Source organism: Falco rusticolus, chromosome 8, assembly GCF_015220075.1.
Source record: "Falco rusticolus isolate bFalRus1 chromosome 8, bFalRus1.pri, whole genome shotgun sequence".
Taxonomy (NCBI): Eukaryota; Metazoa; Chordata; class Aves; order Falconiformes; family Falconidae; genus Falco; species Falco rusticolus.
Window position 1 is genome coordinate 53891198 of NC_051194.1, and position 21022 is coordinate 53912219.

General features: G+C 36.5%; 1 protein-coding gene across 1 annotated transcript in view; it reads left to right on the plus strand.

Annotated features, from left to right (window-relative positions):
- The window catches only part of NCKAP1 (NCK associated protein 1), a 61283-nt gene extending 40509 nt beyond the window's left edge, over positions 1–20774 (plus strand). Inside the window, 12 exon segments of the mRNA XM_037396931.1 lie at positions 602–820; positions 1126–1256; positions 1650–1747; positions 5583–5676; positions 6399–6408; positions 6411–6480; positions 6942–7022; positions 10500–10593; positions 12195–12311; positions 16199–16308; positions 18902–18991; positions 19598–20774. Of these exon segments, the coding sequence (XP_037252828.1) occupies positions 602–820; positions 1126–1256; positions 1650–1747; positions 5583–5676; positions 6399–6408; positions 6411–6480; positions 6942–7022; positions 10500–10593; positions 12195–12311; positions 16199–16308; positions 18902–18991; positions 19598–19714 (1231 nt within the window). The 3' untranslated portion in view covers positions 19715–20774.
- Positions 20775–21022: the final 248 nt, after the last annotated feature.

The window sequence follows — 21022 nt, forward strand, 5'->3', positions numbered from 1 at the left end:
TTATGCACCAAATACAGTAGGCATAGTTAATGTCACAAGGTAATCGGATGTGCTTTTACTCTCACACAGAGCAACACAAGGTAGACATTTTCCTTTGAATATTTTTGTTCATACTTAATTGTATGATTATTTTTTAACAGATACTTCAAACTAAAACTGACAGCAACTTTGGCCAAAGAATTTTTGCCTTAGTTAATATGCTTTGAGCACTCCAATACATCAATTGCTCTTGCATTTCACATAAGTTTTGTTTTAAAATACTAGTATTAGTTTATTTACCAAAGTAGTAGTTACATAAGTCTTCCACATTGTGAATTGCTCTTACATATTGGCGGGGGGGGAGCTTGATTTTAGAAATGCTTGGTGAGTGTTCTTACCATCTTGTAAAACTTTTGCTGGCACCAGGAGTACAGTTGTCTTCGGCATCTAGAACTATTTCTAAAAGCGCAGGTGCAGTATGTGCATTGATTAGAGTTTAATACCTGCACACTGGAGAAGTACTCATTGAAAAGCTTTAAATATACAATCATATTCATAGCTGCACCTTTGTTTAATTTACTAATAAATGCAATTTGTTTCCAATTTCTTTTGTTTCTAAAAGGTCAATTGTTGGGATGACTATGTATAATCAAGCAACACAAGAGATTGCAAAACCTTCAGAGCTGTTAACCAGTGTAAGAGCCTATATGACAGTCCTCCAATCAATAGAAAATTATGTACAGATTGACATTACACGAGTATTTAACAATGTTCTGCTTCAGCAAACCCAGCATTTAGATAGTCATGGTGAGCCAACCATTACCAGTCTGTACACAAATTGGTGAGTAATTATATGAACATTTGTTACGAGTTTTTAATACTAGTTTTATTTAATGAAAAATCTCGAATTGGGGAGGTGAAGCTGTTTGAAATTTTTCTGAAGTTTCTGACTTCACAAGTTTGCTTCTCCCAATACTTGTGAAATTCACTTTTTATGGGGGGAGGTGTAGAGTAAGATACAGATAACAGTTGAACTACGAAAGCAAAACTTTAGGCTTTGCTGTCACTTGTCACACAAGCATACTTCATCTGTATAGAGTATCTACAAATGTGTCTTTTAATTTAAAATTTTCCCTTTCTGATAAGGTATTTGGAAACTTTGCTACGACAAGTCAGCAATGGTCACATAGCCTATTTTCCAGCCATGAAGGCATTTGTGAATTTGCCTACAGAAAATGAATTGACGTTTAATGCTGAGGAGTACTCTGACATATCAGGTAAACTTTGATGTTTCTACTGAATGTTTGTGAGGGATAGTTATTGTATGCTTGGGTAATTGGAATAACAGCAATTCTTAGTGTTGTATTATAGATAGCATTTGTTAACCTTCAGTAGTATTCCAAGTACTTTTTATTTGTGCTGCCTCTGTGTCTTGAGAGCGCTGACTTTTTCTATTTTTGGTCAAGTAGGGTTATTTAAGCTACAGAGATAGGCTTATGATGTGTCCATGACCGCTGCTTTGGTTCTATTACAACACAAGTTCTTGTATATAATGTTTTACTTCGGGGTAAAATACTTAGGTAATTAAAACATCACTGCTAGGTACATGATGGGCATCAAATAACTGAAGAAGGAATGGTTGAAGTAGAACAGTTTGTTTTATTTCTCAGAAATGAGAGCCCTTTCTGAACTTCTGGGACCATATGGCATGAAGTTCCTAAGTGAAAGTCTGATGTGGCACATTTCTTCACAGGTTGCTGAGCTTAAGGTAACCCTGGGAAACTGGTGGGTGGGAACGCGGGTAGCTTTCTGTTTAAGCTTCCTTTAGGATATTTGATAGCTGTGCTTCTGCATGCCATCTTTTTGAAACGACTTTATCAAACTAACTGATAAAGCTTTGAGTTTTACTCTTGTTTTGTAGTGTGTTTGCACATGTAGTATGTGTGTATGCTAGCAGCAGCTGAATGGGCAGGACTTTATGTAGGCTCTGTTGATTTGTATGTTAGGTACCCTAACTTAGGAGTCAGGTGTCTTTTAATCATCAGTGGGAGGAGAGATGTCTTCCAAGATCTCCAGGTGCTTGCAAAACGCTTACCCAAGTCTGACTCTTGAAACTTAGCATGAAAATCTCAGCTGTATCTTAGACATCTATAAGGACTTCATTACTTTACCATGTATGTTAGCATCTATTGTCGAGTTTACATGGATGGGAGACCCCTGGGCTTTTTTCTTTGTTAATTGCCTCATTTTTAGACATATCTTTCCCTCTGGCTGAACAGTATCCATTTATTTTAAATTTCTGTATTCTAATAAATAAACCTGATACAGCAACACAAACGATGAAGTTGTGCCATGAAAAAAAAAATGTTGGGAATACGGGCACATAAAGGAAGTTTGTTGCATGTATAGTCGAAACAATGAACAATGACGGGGAAGCACTTGGTGTTTATCTAATTAATTCTTTATGGAAAGAGAGTTTTAATAAATTCAGTATTGTGTACTACTTTCTCAGGATAGTCATACTATTAAAATGTCACTGATTGGCATGTATTTGCTTTCCCTATGACTGACTTTTTTTCATGTAATTAATTTCCAAGTTTAATTTCAAGTTTTTATTACATCTCATAATTTTCAATTTATTTAACCACTGATTACAATAAGGAGGTTTTTGTAACTATTAACGTGTGCTACATTTAAAAAATACTGAAGAGATCTAAGTACTTTCACTTTTCTATGAGAAATTATTATTATTAGAATACCAGGCCTTTAAAAGTGTGTGGTTTTATTACATCCCATATTACAGTTTCAAAGATCTTGTTCTCTCTGTAAACACTGTGAATTTCAGTGCTGCTGAGTTGCTAGGATGTGTGATGCCCCGAAAGAGCTGAAGCCTTTTATTCAGTGCCACAGCTCAAGGAGAGGGGCTGCTCGGGCTTTCCAAGCTGCCACAAGAGCAAGCAGCATCCCTGACCTGAGTGGCCAGCTGGACAGGGTAATGGATTCCTTATGCCCATTCCAATCTGAGTTTTAGGATGAGGCTTTCCAGGTGAGAAAGCTATGATTTTAAGGCTAAATTATGTAACTCCTGGCTGTGCATAAAGTGATATCGTCACATTTCAAGTAAAACACAAAGCCAACGGGCAGATGTTTGTTGGTTGCTGCTCTATTTGTCCACTTACTGTGGAGTTGTTAAACATCCTCAAAATCAGCATGATTTATATTGTAGCTCTGTGTATTTTTTTTAAAAGCAGCTTTAAATTGTCTGAGATTTGTTGTTTTCTGATACTGTTAGGGATAAGCAGAACATAATGTAGATCCACATGCACATGACCACATATTTGGAGGAAAAAAATACAGTAATAAAAAGTTCATCTCTCTCTGGCTGAGATGCAGTTGGCTTAGCAAGAGAGCACTGAGAAACATCTGTGTTTGGGGGAAGGAAGCAACAAGAGGATAGAATGGGGAATTCATTGAAAGTAGGGTTCAACATGCTTGCTTCGCTTTTCGCAGTGGGACCAGGTGTTGGTTCTGTGTATGAAGTTTAAGTCTGGGGCAAGGAAGGGAAGTTTGCCTCATATAAGTAACTATTTGAACTGTATTCCAGCCTGTTCCTTTTAAATCTTAAACTAATATGCTGGTTATTTTTTGTAAAGCTGAAAGCTTGACTCAGTAACAATGTGCGTGGGCTATTGCCTTCCTGGAGAGCTTTGAGGGATTTAAATTAAAATGCCACACATCTGCCAAGTTCTGATGCATCACTTGGTTTAAAATTGCCCATCTTGATGTCAGTGGAAACCAGTCTTGCTTTGGCTTTTAGCATAGATGTATGTCTTGTGCGTCTATGCGTGTGTACATGGGCACACATTCTTGGAGGTGGTTAGTTTGCTGCGCGTTGTATAGCTTATTTCTTTCCGTGCTTCTCACTGAAGATAAGAAGAATGAAAGCAGGAAGGCTGAGTGGGTTATGGATAGACTTCAGCTTATTGAAATAGCATGACCATGAGACAATGTAATTGAATCTGAGAGGTCTAAGAGGTTGGGCAGATTTGCTTTGCATAGGGTACGTGACTAGGAGGCGGGAATAAAACACAGACCACCATTTATTTCATAGCAGCATTATAGTTTAAGGTGTGTTGGTTTTTCCTCCTCCTTTGGTCACAGGAGTATTTACTCTGAAATTTAATTTCCCTGCTTGCCAGTTGCTATGTCTTGCACTGTTTTCAGTGTGGGTTGAGGCAAAGTAAAACAACGTTATTAAAGCAGTTAGCAGAACTATCAAAGGTCAAATGTTCTCGGATCCTTAGCAGTAGGTTCCTGCAGATATGTCTCTTTAGATTTTATATCGTATATCTTAAATTACATTCCAGGCTTATAGTAGCCTAGATGTTTGCTGAAGTAGTTTTCCCTGCTCCCTCCTCATTGCTCCTTTTGTTTCTGCTGTCTGGTAATTAAGATGGATTGGAATGCATCTACTTGAATAATAAAACTGTTAATAATCACTTTGGAGGACCCAATCCAGAATATCTTGTTTTCTTCCATCTTCTTTCAGTTCTTTTCCATTTTGATATTCTTTAGTATACAAAGCACTGAATTAAGTCTTCTTTAAACAAAAGGAAACAATTTCTTCATTTAATGTTCAGAAGCACGCAAGATAGCTACATTTTCTTAGCCACTGGTTGTCCTCTACCTAGAGATAATCATATTTTCCATTTCTGAAATAGGGTACTTGGCACTGAAACTGAAGAAGTATTTTTTTATAAAATAAAAGTACCTATTTCTTGCTTGAAGAGAGTTTAAAAATATTGCTTGGCACAACGTAAGTTCCTCAGCTAGCAAAGAAACCCTTTTTGGATCTGACATTTTATAGATGTGATTATGCAATCTCTGTAATTTGAATTTAAATCTGATCTGTATTTGGAGAACGATTTCAGGAAAGTTTCTACATTTACCCTGATGCTACAAGTTGAATGTATGAGAGCTGTGACAAATTAGAAACAGATACACATTTTCTTTTCTTTGGTCAAACTGACATGAAAAATACTGCACTTGAGTTTAACTGTTTCAGGCTAAGGTGCTGGGACTTGAATGAATGTCTTTGTGTTTATTTTGTATTATAATGGAAAAAAATGTCAAGTCAACTGCACCGAGATATGACAATCTGACTTTTACACTCTTCTTTACATTTTTCAATTTTACAAACATTAATTTCTAATCCTTACAGCATAACTAGTGGAAGGAGCAACCGAAACAAATAGATGACTTTGTGAATCTGCATTTTTATTGGTATACGTCTACTTACAAGAAGCTGAATAGCATGAGGAGCTGTTGTCTGGTTTTACTGAATTACATTCTCTTGTTTTAAGAAGTTGTACACATTGCTGAATACAAAAATCACGTTCCAAGGGATATGTAATCCTCAGCTTTTTGATTCAGAGCTTGCTCTGGTGTAGAGTAGTGCGTGATGATAATGCTGAACACAGGGGGTACATCTGTATTCCGTGACTTCAGTTGCCTCTTTGCTAGACTGAAATATCCTAAACCACGCATTTATCCTGCTAACATACCAAAATCTATAGCTGACCTGCATCCTTGCTGCTTTTTAGAAACTTGTGGTGGAGAACGTTGAAGTTTTAACACAAATGAGGACCAGCTTCGACAAGCCAGACCAGATGGCAGCACTCTTTAAAAGATTATCATGTGGGTAACTAGCAAGGTCCTACTAAAGATACAGAATTCTTTTTTAATTGTTGTTTTTCTAAAGAAAATGAGAAAAATTAATTTTTCTGTATTAAGTACACAGAAGCAGCAAAGTGTATGTGAGCTTGTATAAACTGATGCATCTTTTCAAAGTTTTCCCGTCTTTTCATGTACAGATAAAACGAGATTTCTGTGTTAATTAGTACATGGGCACTATAGTAGTGGTGAGCTTTGAGCATCTTTTCAGGGATGATAGTGCATAGCTATAACAGCAGTAACCCGCAGACCAGGTGCGTAGCTATAGAATACAAACCAGGCTTTTTTGACACATGTTTCTGACTTGATTCCATCACAGTATAAATTATTTTATTTGGAAGGATTTTTACATGTATTTAACTTAAGTAATTATTTTTAATAAAAAATTATTAGAAAAATATATGCTTGGCCTCAAGAAAGCACAGTACTAGTGTTAACATCCAGTATTGTCAGCTGTATGTAATGGGGTTCATTCAATGAATGATTAACACTATAGTCTTCTGAAAATTAGCTCAGCTGTAAAAACCTGCTTAAGCACTGCTTATTTTGGCTCTTTGAAGGAATGTCATTGTTTCAGTACCTCGCATTTTTCAGTATTTTATTAAAATTTTTTTTCTCTTTTTTGAAGAATTGAGCTTGTAAACATCAACACGTTCTTGTTCACTATTGTTCTTGTTTCTGTTCAGCCGTTGACAGTGTTTGAAGAGAATGACGATTATTGGTGTTATCTTGTCTTTTCGGTCGTTGGCACAGGAAGCACTTAGAGATGTAAGAAATGACTGCATATGTTCCGAATATTTTCATTGTATTTAATGGAATAATAGGGTGTTTGAAGTTTCACTATTTAGGAATGCTACTGCTTAAAAGGTTAGCATGTAGGTAAAATGGCAATGAACTGAACATTGAATTGCAAGGTGTGGGTGGGGAAATCTACTTTTTAAATAGTGTTCAGAGAAATGTTACATAAAAATACAGATTTTAGTTTGAGCATGCCTCTCAGTGTTTTCTGTGTTTAGTACATTTTAAAAGCTTTCATTTCACTTGATTGCAGACAGCTTGATTTTATGTTTATTAGGCTTTAATGTCTTAAATCAACAAAAAATTCATATGTATAAAATAAAAACTCGTTTTTAAAAAATCATTAACTCTGGTAGAATAATGATAGTGTCTCATTTATCTTTTACAGGGGAAGTATTTTTTCTTAGTTTGTATGTGTTTGTGTCTCTTAGGTCTTATCCTACCACATTCCTTTCCTTGTAAGTTCCATCGAGGACTTTAAAGATCACATTCCAAGAGAGACTGACATGAAGGTAATGTTTGGCCCAAAGGGTGATAGAGTAATTTTGGAGCTTACTGAAAATATGTACGGGGCAAGACTTTAACGCTTAGTGTGACAAATCCAGACACAAAGAAAACGATGGGTTTTTTTTTCAAACAGTTAAGTAGTTGTGCATCTGCAGCCTCCTAATGTTCTGGGGAAAAAAATCAACCAGCACAAGTGTCTGTTTGCCAGTGATCACATTTGATCTTTCATGGAAAGAAAGAACAGAATGTTGAAACACGCCTAAGAGATAAAGGGAAGAATACTGAGCTGCTTCGTAGTGTGAGCAGTGTAACTGATACAACTAAATGTTTGAAGGACTCTGTGTATAGGTGGAGCTCTATGCATGTAATAGCTGCAAGTCTGATTTTTCTCTTAAATTGAAAATTCTTGTGAACTCATTGTCTGAAATGTCTGCTTCTGAATAGTAGTAGGTTTCCATCCAAAAACCTGTATTAGTACATCACATGGCTTCTGGATATGTATGCACAGTAGCTACAGCCTAGCTGTTTTTTTAATCTCTTATTGCAGCTCAGAGCCTGTGAAGGTTTGCAGGCTTTTTACTGGTATTGTGGCAATTTGATTTACAGAAAACGTGTGGTGGAATATGCACTGTGCAAATCTTGATTCACTTTTACAGAAACAATTTTTAGAGGTATGCTCTTGAGCATCAAGTATGGCTTTAGAGGGCCAGAATATGATGTTATTCCTGAACTTGAAGTTTACATTTTGCCATTTACTCTTGAGGAATGAAGTTCTGTTGTGTATGAAGATTCACTAAATAAAAAAACATCTTTCTCCATTTTAAAAGTTCAGAGTCCATTATGGTGGGCCTCGTGATTTCAGAAGACACAGTTTAGCAGTCTTGTCTGGAAATGAGTCAGAGGTTGCATGAAGAATATAAGTTACTGAAATTTCACGCATATGCTGTTGCACTCCAGAATATAATCACGTGGTCTTTGAAACTTGCAATGCTGATAAACCAGCCGTTAATGTTTGATGTCCCACAAAACACTGGAAGTTCATGCCACAATAGAGGAATTCTGTGGAAATGCTATAGAAAATTAACTTGGATGATACTTTTTCATGATAAAAATTATATCAAAATAGTGCAAGTTGCTTTTGCACTACTCAAGAAAAGCCTTTCTAACATAGTTACAGATAAAATCATTGATTACCAAAGGATCATGTTCCATTATTGAACTTGCACGCAGAAGAGATGAGAAGGGAAATTCACCACTTGCGTTTCTTGAGCTTTTCAGAAAGCATCTTATGCCCTCTGCTATCAAAGGGGCACTGAAAAATAGGGTGGGATAAAGGCTGCAACAGTGATCATTGAAGATAGTGTTTTACCATTGTTATTTTCTAAGCTGATTAGAACAGATAATTTTAAACAGTGAACTCATTTGTGTCAGCAGGTACAAGAAAGCATAGTACTTGCTGCTGCTCCTCTTCTGGAAGTCGCTGGAGTAATTTACAGTCACAGGAGTAACTGGATGGCATAAAAAACCTATCTACTGCTAAATAAAACCATGCTGAGGACCGTTCTCTGGCTCATGCTGCATAGCACCACCTAGTTGCCTTTGCTTTGCATGATGTTTGGCTGTTGGCCTTCTCTGGGTCTGCTCTACTTCTGCTGCGGTTCTTAAATATACCTATTTTGTGTGGATTTTTTTTCTAGTTCCAAGTGTCTGAGATAAAGTCTTAAGTGCTGTGGTGCAGTCTACCATGCTGGTGCTCACATGATACCATCTGTAGAGGTCACATCTTGTGGTGTGGCGTGGTGCTATGTAGGCTTGTTGGAGAGTACATAGCGTGCCTGAATGATGTTGGAGGACTATGTGTGGAGAAGGAGCCAGACCTGTGGAGTCTTGTCCATGGTGCCTACTGAGAATACTGGGAACTGACATGTGCTGCCCTGCAGCTTTGCCAGATCTTTGTCTTGAAAATAGCTTCTTGGAAGTGCCAGAACTGTGCTGTGAGCCTGCTAACAATTAAACCCTGTGGACAATCAACAGCTCATTGTCTGAGTTTTCTTCTGGCCTTGTCACATACAGCAGTACAATTATAGGCAACAAAGGTTTCTTTTGGAACCTTTTGGGTTTTTTTTTCTTTAATGAAGGAGTGTCAACAGACAAATCTTTACCAGGCTTTGTACAATGGATTGGGACAATTGTCCAATTGGGGATATTTTAGGACATAGTAACATGGTAATTTCCTATGTACTGAATTTAGCAAGCAAAGCATAAGTAGTTTTAAAGCTGTTGATGAAATAAATACTTGTAATGAAATGCTGGTTTTATTTTGGTATCCCTGAAACTTACAGTTTGGGGTGCCTAGCAAAATGGGGATTTCATCTCCTTCGATTTGGTTATTTTTAATATTGAGTTGTTGGGATGTCTACACAGGCTTTTAGAAGGAGTCTTGCATTTGTTCCGCCATTGTTCCTTGACAGTTTGCTGTGGTCCAGATCCTGTCCAGATGCTATGGAATTCTTTTAATGCAGGACTGTATTTGAGCTAATACCATGTGCCCTTCTGACAGCATAGCACTATGCAAACAACATTGTATGTTTTTCAGATCACAACTTGCCTTCAGGTAGCTAGGCTGGAGCACATAAATAAGGATAGTCTGCACAACATCCCCTACATGCAGCTGACCAATTGTATGTCAGAATTTATGGGCAAAGCATAAACCTTCTCAAATATTAATGGCAGTAAGACATACTGCCACCGTTTCCCATAGTCCTTTGTATTTGGTCTAAACCTGCTTTTGCAGAGGTTAATCGGAACTACAGCTTTAGATATTTTGTCCAAGACACATATTGGGGAAAGGGAGAATTGCAGTGAACATTGGTTAACGGCAATAAAAGATACAGCATGGGACAGGCTGGAAAATGGAGTATATTTCAAGGTGTTCTTAGTTCCTTCAAGCATTCGGGCCACTTTAGACTCTAAGTCTTGGCACTTGGAATCATTGGACACTGAATCTGTGTCAGATCTGAATATTCTAAGATTTCTTTTCTGTCTTGCTCTATTTCACCAGATTGTGACTTTTGGCTTTTGTCTAAAAATGCTGTATTTGCAGATGTTAGCTGATACTTTAGATCTGGTAGAGAAAATCTGTTAGTTTCTTTTGAACAGTAAAGATAGATGTAGAAACTGCTAATTGGAAGTCAGGATGTTTGCTTTGGAGGTAACATATAAAAATACACAAGCTTTGTTTGGCTTGACAAAAAGAAATTATAATCTAGCACACAAAGTACTGACCCAGCTGTCCATTGTAGATTAGAAACAAACAAAATCTAGCCTCTCTATCTTGTTTTAGCCAAGTCTCTGACATTCCATAGTGCCTCTAACTTTAATACGAACATTTCAAATGTGACAGCAAAACTGTGCTTCATCATGTTTACACAAAAACATTCAATGTTGTCCTTTTTTGTAATGATCTTTCTTCTGGTCCTCAGGTGGCAATGAATGTATATGAACTGTCATCAGCTGCTGGATTGCCTTGTGAGATCGATCCTGCGTTGGTCGTAGCACTGTCTTCCCAAAAATCGGGTAAGACGTTCCAACTTAAAAAGTAGAAGTGTTAACAATAAAAAAATAAATGCACCCAGGCGTAGAAATATTTAAAGTGCTAGGAGGAAACTTGAGTCCTTGGTATTCCTTCGATGAACTTTATAAATGGCACAAGAACATGAATTATTTGTGCCTGCTGCCTACTGATGTGTCAGCTTGAGAATCTCTTCAACCACAAAAGAATTAACTTGTTGACCTAGAAAAGGGTAACGAGTAGATGTTGAAGGAGTTTAATAGCTAACAGTAAAAACTGCTGTCATTGAAGAACAATGGAAATAGAACTCCTGTTGTGAACAGTTGTGGTCGTGATCAGTTCTGTTGTACAGGTCTGTAACAACTCTGTCATGTAAGTAGGCATTAGGAGCTGAAATGCCAGCTGAGTGCACTTCATGAATTTCACATTACCGGTGTTACTGGTGCGTTATGCAAGTGTTAACATGGAGTTTACAAGCAGAAACATAGTAAAATAAACATGTTTAATGTTCTAACATGTGTAGTGCTTCCTACTTGCTTTAAAGCGCCACTGTCTGAGCTTTTCAGTTCTGTTTACTCTGGCAGGTTCAAAGGCATGAAATCAGACTCCAGTGCTTTTTTGACAGTTGTCAGCTTTTTTCCCCTATCTTCCTTGCAGAGAACTTTATTGGGTTTTTTTTTCCCAATTGGGGTCGTGCATAGTTAATGTTATAATCAGATTGTGAATATTTTAAATGTTACCTAAGTTGATGGGGTTTGTTTTAATGCTAGTTTTTTGGGGAGGGGGAAATAAAGCTAATTCCAAGGGACCTTTTAATGTTCAGACTTATGTGTCAAGCCTTAAAAAAAAAAAAAAAAGTATATTTGGTTTATATACATTATATGTATCATATATGTAGATACATCTTTGGAATGATAGCTAGTATCTGAAATGCCATTTTAAATACGTTATTTTCGTTGTGGTGCAGCTGTGAAATGTTTAACCTGGCTGAACAGGACAGGGCATTTCTGTGTATTTTAATGATTGATTATGATCTTGTATTTTGATTTTTACCTTTGTAGTTTGAAGTATTTTGCTTTTAGTAATTCACTTTGCACAGATATAAATACTGTATTTCACCAACTGTTGACTTTGTTTTCCAACTAATCTTACACTAATATATGGTGATGCTGCTGGTTTTGAAAACACAAAAGTTTTAGTCTGAGCTGAGGGAAGTGTACGTCACTTTCTGCCCATCTACCAAAGGGAGGGTACCGGAGGAGCTCTCCTCACCTCAGAGCAATGACTGGATTTGCATCAGCATGAAGAAATACTATTCTGCCCAGCATATTGATGTCTTAGTAACTAAATGGTTAGAAGCAATAGGGTGGCAGCAGCTTGACTTCCTTCTTGTAGATAACAAACTGGACATTTTGAAGCCCCACTCTGTCTTTTGGCAAGGCTGAGATAATATTCCTCCTTTCACATGCAAACATTGAGTTTGGGTTTGTTGTGTTTAAACATCATTGGGTCAAACATTTTACATTCTTAACTACCCTGTAGTTGAAAGGAAACATTTCAAGATTACTTCTTTTTAATTAAAGAACTGTATTGTTTTTGGTTTTAGAAAATATTAGTCCAGAAGAAGAATATAAAATTGCTTGCCTTCTCATGGTCTTCGTGGCAGTCTCCTTGCCGACTTTGGCTAGTAATGTGATGTCTCAGTATAGCCCTGCCATCGAAGGTAATGTAAAGTCAGTGAAGTATTTCCTGTGAATGCTTTATTTATAATTGTCCTGGTAGATTGTTGATGACATTTGCTTTAAAGATTTAATTACACTTTGTAATGAACAAAATTTAGAAATCAGTTAGCCCTAATCCAGGAAGGTTCTTCTGAAAGTTACTTTAAAAAACATTCACTTAACTCATTTGGGAAACCTTTCTATGGAAAATGAGTCTTCTACTTGAGATTTCAGGAACAGTTCAGATGCTGTAGGGGGCAATGTCGTCCTAATGTGTGGAACTGCTAGAGCATACATTCCGCATTAAGTAGTGTGACACTTACTATGTAATCCTATAGATGTTTTAGTAATCTTCACATTGGCTTTGGGACAGTCATACAAGGTGTCTTTTCTATAGTTAATATGCTTTTCATATTACTAACCATAAAATTCTGAATATAGAATGCAGAAGACATAAGCTGTGAACAAATTACATCCCGCATAGTAGTTCAGCTTTCTTATTTCAAAAGACAAACAAACAAAACCCCCAAACCACCCAAACCTCTTCGCCTCAAGGAAATTCTTTGCATGTAGTCCACACAAAAAAAAAGTTCTTGCAGGCAAAATTGAGAAAAACATGATTGACGAAACGGTTCTAACACATACAAAAGTCACCTTTCAGCTGTTCAAGCTTTTTCCTTTGTGATATATAGCATGGCTCACATAAAAGACCATATTTATTCTGCATCCATTTACTGGGTACAGCATGGTTTTTCTATTTTTTTAAAAGTTGCATTATTTTTAATCAGTTCAAGATTTAACTCACAAAGAATGTCTAAACTGACTTCTGAAAATTTAAAGTACCAGGAAAAGACCAAAAATTCTGAAAGCCTTCTGTATCACTTATTGTAGTATGCAAATCACATTTCTTGAGAGACAGGAGGTTGTTGTTTTAAATGACGTTAATTATTGTTTTCTTCAGTTTTGAGAGATTAAAGATCTGTTAACTCTAGTTTCATTTTAAATATCATGTAGCCTTTTGCCAACTGTGAAAAAGTTGGATAAATCTGTGACGAGTAGAACTTGAACATTGATTTGAAAAGTTAGAGGTTTTAAAGTTAACAGCTTTATCTGATGAGTAGGGAGAACAATCAGTAACCTGCAGAGTTGTTTTAAGTCATCTGCACTCATAGTATTTCTATTGCTTTTTGTGAGCTTTTTCAAGGTTGTGATGGCTGAGTGAAAATCTCAGAATATAGGCAAGAGCAGGGAATATTAAGTGGGATGAGTGAGTGACAAAGGTAGAAACTTGCTTGTTAAAGGACTATCAGGTTGATTCTCTTAAATCAGTCCAAATGAACTTGCTTATGTGTGTTTAAAACCACATCTCTTAAATATTACTTGTTTATTCATAAGAGAAATCCTCTGGAAGCACTTTGCTATCGGTTTCTCCTTCACAAGCATCTTGCCTACTGTAGAGTCTCAAAACTTGCAGTATTTGCCAGTGGGGCAGTACTAAAAGTTTCTAACAGTGATTATATTTTCACATTCACCCCTCTGCAAATTTATTTCTAAGAATGTGATTTTCCTAAAAATTAGCTAGAGGTTCTCCAGCAGGTTAGAGCTTTTGCAGTTTGCCTGCCTTGAACTCTCCTCTCTTCCAAGGACCCTCTTAGTCCTCAGGTTCTTAGCAGGCTGAAACAACAGGTAATTCTTACCTTCTGCCCATTTTGTATCGTAGCTTAAATATTCCAGTTTCTGTGATTTCATTTACATTCAGTAACTTAACATGCAGTCAGGCAAAGCCTTGTTTCAAAGTGGGTCCTTGAAGTAGTAAGTACAGTTAATAAGATCTCATGAAATTGTGACTGGAGAGAAGTTACATCTAGAACTCAAATATGCCCGTATTAGGAGTTGCTACAGATGTTGAGATGTGACCTCTGTATTATGTAGCTCTTTACTGAGTGGGCTATTTTTTATTGAGAGGAAAAGTGTCTGGCAAAAGGAATACATAAAATGTATTCACTCTGCCAAACAGTAGACCTTGTCAGTCCTGCCTTCCTTGCTGCTTGTTTTCTGCCCTTATTGTAGAACGTCTGGCTTTAGGCACTTGATATAGATGCTATTTCCAGAACGAGAACGTAACAAATGCTGCTTTTTATGAAGTAAATTCCCTGGACAAATCCTGAATGTGTCCATCAACAAGTCACAGATCTGAAGGAGTTTCAGCTTTCGAATCTGGCAAGATATACCTCCCAAATACAGACAGTTCTTGGACAGCTTTAGCAGTGTCTGCATTCTCTCTGCCTACTTCACAATCAAGCCCATTTCTTCCCCTGGCTCCGGATAAAGGCTCAGACTCTGACAACCTTTACTTTTTTCCCAGTAAGAAATCTGAATGGCTAGAGGAATAATCTGTGGTCCAGAGGCTAGAATAGAACACTGGTCTGCAAGAGACATAGCCTTTTCTAAATACTTGAGACCTGTTGCGGACTGGAAGACAACAGTTCCTCAGTTTAATTCCTTTGCTAATGCTTTTTCTACAGTCTTTGAGGTATAAAAATTAAGTAACTTCAAAAAATCAAGCCACTTCAAAACCAAATATAAATTTCAGTCAGCAGAATTAAGCAGAACAGATGTTCTTAACTGATGTTCAAGAAAAGTAGTGATCTAGGGGGGTTTTTTGGTTGTTGTTTATTTTTGTTTGTGGGGTTTTGTTGTTTTTTTTTTGGACCAGCATATTCAGGCAGCAGTAGTTAGTTTAAAAATAGGAGACAGAGTGAGAGTATCAACTCTGGGGGGCCTGCCGGTGGAGATCTACAGGGTTCTTCGCTGGGACCTCCTAGTGAGCGTATTCATAGACCGGCTGGAAGGGGGACTGAAGAGTGAAGTGATAAAATTTTCATATCATGTAAAGTTCTTGAGGGGGTATTAGAGGAGTGAAGAGCTGCAGATACTATGACACTGAATAAACCAGGCAATAAAATAGATAGGTATAATTCTTTTTAAGTAACAATACTGATAACGCATGGGGAAAAACATCAGTTTTTCTCATGTAGAGTGATGGGGTCTAGCTGACCTCACTGACTTCAAGCATGATCTTGAACTTATGATAAATGACTGAATGAAAAGAAAAAAAAAAAAAAAAAAAAAGCTCGGTGCTCAGCAGTGGTCAAAAAGAATTGGTAAGAATCAGCAGTTTTTACATGCTTGAATACTTTTTGACTCCTTCAGAGACCACCTCCTTTTCATATGCTAGCATTTTCCCAAGATACTTGCCCAGGTGTCTATCAATTTTGTTTTAAAGCGGTAGATTTGGCTTAATTTGCAAAGAGATACCAGGCTTACGGAGGGGCAGTTCTTCTGTTCTCTTTGAAAATTAGTGTCATTTAATCACCATGCAGGCCTTTGAAGCCTGGGTGAATTTTAAGCAAGATACGTATGGCAGTTGGTAGTTCAACAGTTCTGTTCTTGAGTTCCTGTAGATCTCTTGGGTGAATGCTGTCTGAGTGTGACTCCTCGTTCATTTACGCAGACGGGAGAAAAATAGCCAATTAGCTTGAAAAAAACTGCTTGCACGTGTCTTTTTAGCCTAGCCAAGCAGTAATACTGTCAAGCTCTGGAGAGACCAATTAAACTTTCAATATATTCTTTTTCCTTCTTTCTAAAAGCCATGGGGATCTCTGAGGTTGTTGTGAGAACTACGGCATTCAGAAGGGAGATAGCTACTTCTGGTGGCTTTCCTGATACCAGGTTCAATGTGAAAGAGTACTTTGCTCCTGTTGTGTAAGACGCTGAAAGTTTCTCTTTCATAGTGACAAGTCTTTTTTTACTCTTTGGTGATATTTTCCAAAGACTACTGTCATTATCAAACATGATGCTGAGGTAATTTGTATATGTTTTTGTTTAGGGCATTGCAACAACATCCATTGCTTGGCAAAAGCTATCAACCAGATTGCTGCAGCTTTATTTACCATCCACAAGGGAAGCATTGAAGACCGTCTTAAAGAATTTTTGGCCGTATGTATAACTCGATTTCTAGAGCTGCTCTCTCTAAAAAGAGGGGAGCTCTCGCCTGCTGACGCCCCTTAGTCGGTTTGATACATAGTCTAGCTCGCACCGTGCTGTCATGAAACTACCGATGTGTTTGCCATTGCAAGTGTTACCTTTACAGTGGCAATCAGCCATGAGTAATCTTAATCACAAGGGTATCCTACAAAGATTTAGATTAGTATGGGTGAGTACTGATTAACCAACATTTATTCCAATAGCAATATTGCTTCGCAATGCTTGTAATGTAAATAAAAAATACAGACTACAGAGAAACTAAAGTTACTGTATAATAATGTGGTGTTGATTTTGATTAGGAGAAAATCAGCTGTGGACAAGTTACTTTTTGAAGTCTAGCAATAGGTTAAAAGTTTGTGTCTTAACAAGAAAAACATTGGTTGACTTCAGGTAATATTTTCAAGTTCAGGTAGAAAGTGTAATATTAATTTGGGATGCAATGCCATTATTTCCTATAAATCTGGTTTTGGTGCACAAGAGAGAAAAGCATTATTGTTAATACAGGTCTATATGTTGATTAAATTCAGTAGTAGTTCTTTAGCAATCGTCAGCTCTGTGCGATGTTGGAACGTAACAGTAGCAAGTCGGTACAAGTGTCAGGGTTTTTTCAGTAGAATCTTTAGTATTATAGCACATACCATCTCTTACGCTGTGTGGCCCATGACTGGAAGAAGAAATGTGCAATGCATATAAAAATCAAGATTTTTGTCTAGCAGGCTTTTTCCCCATAACGTGTTGGACTCTTTATTTTACTTTTTCAAAGAAGGAAACTCCAGAGTGGCTTTTGACTTGTAACTTTTGACGTGTCTGCCCTTCTTAGACAGTAACTCTGTGATAGCAGTGTGGTACAGGAATATTTGGGAGGTGGAATTTTTGTGCTTCAGAGTAGTTTGAAGATCAAAGCTGCTGATATCCTTAGTGGTGCTTAGAGAAAAATCAAAAGCCCTTAGGTGGTGGTGATGTGTATTAAATGCATTTTGGTGTACTGCCTGATTAGAAATAGAATTTTTAAGTGACTCTTAATTAGCCAGAACTTGAAGGTAAAGGCTAAAACAGCAGCTTCACTTTAGTTTTTAAAAATTACTACTGATTTTGAGTGATTCTTGATTTTTGCTGTTTGGCCTGGAAATATGAAAAGAATATCCCCTCCTTCCTTATTCTAGGTACCTCACACACTTATGGGAGTGGGATAATGGTAACTTTCTGTAACTAGAAGTCCACAGAAAGAATTATTTTTTTTTTCCCCCCCACTTCTGGAAATTCATTGCATTTTGTAAAACAGAAAAAAAACTTCGGCCGTTGACCTTGTCTAATGCAACTGCTGGTTGTAAAAGATGAAAGAGAAATGGTTGTGTCAAGTTGCATACATTTGACAAGTGAAGGAAACCAGTATAGTTTCATGTGATAAAAACTCTTTTGGTATGAGGTTTGCATTTTTTCCAGTGTTTACGAACTGGTTTCAGACCACTACTTTTACTGCACAGACCATGACTTGGTGGTTCAGGTATTTTGTTAATCTATCTTTTCTAACACCTTTTACATATCACTGTTAGTCTGAAAGAAAGACATTTTTCTCAAGAAGAAAATGTGCTGCTGGAGGTGATCTGCTTTCCTGTCAAAGTTAATTAAATATGGGAAAAAGTTCCTAGGTTATTTAATACTGATTAGTATGTAGTAAGATTCTTTTGAAGTATGCGTAGTCACTTTATATTACAAATTGATTCATGACAGAGTTTGTTCAAGAAGAATGTTGATTTAGATTTTTTAAGTTAGTATTTTAAGTTAAAATCCATTTCTGATAAATGTGGTTTAGGCATGATGATTGTACATCTGAAAGTTGAATGGAGTTTTTTTCAGATTTTTGTAAGGCATGAAAACACGGGTTATCAATGCATCTTCAAATTAAATATTTTACTGCATTCTGTCATCCTGAGCTTGTAAATACCCAAGTATGTGTTGGAAATTTCTAAGATATCTTCTAAAACTTGTATTGTAGGAGTGCTCACGGTCTGATAAAATAATATTAATTTACATGTAGGATGACATTTCTTCAATTAAAAATGTATATTAGGAAGTAAAACTACTTCTATTGCAAAGTCGTTATAACTTCAAACAATAAGAAGTTCAATCACTTTAAATCTTCCAACAAAAATGCAGTAAGTTTATATGCATTTTGGGAAGCACAGAGGAGAAGTGAGATCTTGATCCTGTGGGAGTTCTGTCATTAATTTCAGTAGACTTTATAATGGTGAATCAATGATTAGAACAAAAGGATATTTGCAATAAATTTACTTTTTCTATTCAAATAGCACATACTGCTTATTAAACACTACTAGAAATAAACAAAAATAGCTCACTGAGGTTAAAGCCCAGTTGAGGGTTCATGTGCCCACCATTGTTTATGTTCCTTTGTAGTTATTAGTACAATGCAGCGTCCATTGGCTGGGATATTCTTTTAGGAAGGTTTTGTGTGTGTGTAATGAAGTAGCAGAAGCTGATCAATGTTTTGTTTTATTTATTGCTTTGAAATACTCATTTTATGTAGCTTGCATCGTCTAGTCTGCTGAAGATTGGCCAGGAGACGGACAAAACTACTACAAGGAACAGAGAATCTGTTTACCTACTACTAGACATGGTAAGTGTTCGTCAGTTTTGTGTTACTAACTTCAGGAACAGGCTCTGCATTGCATAGTTCAGCAAGGGGGGGTTGGGTGTCACCTTGGGTGTTTTAGCTCATGAACCAATGGAAATTATTTTTTATGTCATTCTTCCTGGAATTGTAATGTCAGAAATCAATTTTCTTCATTCCCCTGACACACACACATATTTTTACTGTCATCCTTTGTCACCTAGAATGCTGTATCACATTGTTTAGGTCGCTTTCATTGTTCACTTAGTACGTACAATATTAAAATGAAATTTCACATTAGAGAGCACTTTTCGGAGTATAAGGGAGAAAATCCCCTCTTCTCTCAGAGGTTTTCCGTTCAGTATGCTGTGTCTTTTGGAAATGACAGAAGTGCTATATGACTGACTGTATATGTAGGAAAGCTAAATGACTAGGAACAGTGAGTTTATACTAGTGTATTTCCCCAACATTTAGAATTTACGTTATTTCTTTTTGCTGTGCAATATGTGAGTGCTGATGTGGTGCAGACCAGAAGTATCTACATGAAACAGATTATCAGGAGCAGGCAGTAGAAGGTGTTCTGCAAAACCTTGTGTTTCTGGTATTTTTCAGATTGTGCAGGAGTCTCCGTTCCTGACAATGGATCTCTTGGAGTCTTGTTTCCCTTATGTCTTGCTGAGAAATGCATACCATGCCGTCTACAAACAAAGCGTCACATCCTCTGCCTAAATATCTACTTACTGGAGATAAGACATAGCACGCATCTATGTGGCCTCAGTTTTATCTGTAAACTATGGAGCTATTTTACTTTATGGCCTGATGAACAGTTTTGTGGTTTATAAACTTTTTCCATAAAGTTGTATTTCTGATCAGTGGTTTCTTAATATGGTTGTACTACGATATAAGCTTGGTTGATTTTAGGTTGCACATCATGGAAAATCTTTTTCTCATTTCTTCTTTTTTTTTTTTTAAAAAAAAAACAAACAAAACTTTGGAGCATCATTTATGTTTAAAAAATACTACTTCTGCTATATGTTTTTTAATATTGATAATGCAAAACAAAAATTGCTTGTTTATTTCCCAGAAGAAAAATGTATTTAGTGATTATTTTAGATAGTGTAGCTTTCATCTGTGTGTAAATTATTTCATATAGGGAGAGTTATAATCTTGTACCTATTGTTCTTATTGAAAACAAATATTGGATGTGCATTTCTGTGAAGTAATTACAGCATTTCTAGTTTTATTTTGAAACATTCACAAATCTACATACTATGACACTATCTAACAAAATGTTATAGGACTGCTTATCCTTCAGGCAGTGATCTTCTCCTGATACTCTTAAACAACAGCAAGTGGTGTTGTTTGTATAAAGCATAGTGGAAATTTTTTTTAAACTAACTTCTGTGGTGCCCTGTTGGCATTAACACTACCATTGTACCCTGCTGTATAATAAACATTCTTACACATTTATCACATGTTGATAAAATGTTAGCCCTTAACCACTTTTTATATGTTTTAAATTTTTGAAATTCAAGTGTACCTTCCATAACATACAATAAACACTAGACTGTATTATCTGTAGGTGAATTATTTTTAATATAAATGTTATCCTAGTATTTTAAGCTTAAACTGTGCTGTTGTGCATTGATTTACATCTCACAGTTCATTAAATATCAATCCTTAGAGCTTTTATGTGAAGACTTCTTTTAATCCTTCACCTTTTGGCTTCTGCTGCGATAGTGAATCTTGTAAAAAGTTGGAAAAAGGAATTAAAAGCGATGTAAAAAGTGTCAGTTTAGTGCCATTATCCTTTAAATCTTAATTTTACATAATGAAGCAAGTACATACAGTACGTAGCGATGCCGGTTGTACCCATAGAAAAAAGTGTATTGTTAAAGTATAAACCTTGAATTAATCATAAAACAGGAGAGTGTTGCTAAAAACCCTAACATCGCACATTACTGAGACAGATGTATAATAGGCCTTTTTTTAATCAGTTGTGCAAATTGGCATGCAGGATAGCATTGGCTCATTTAG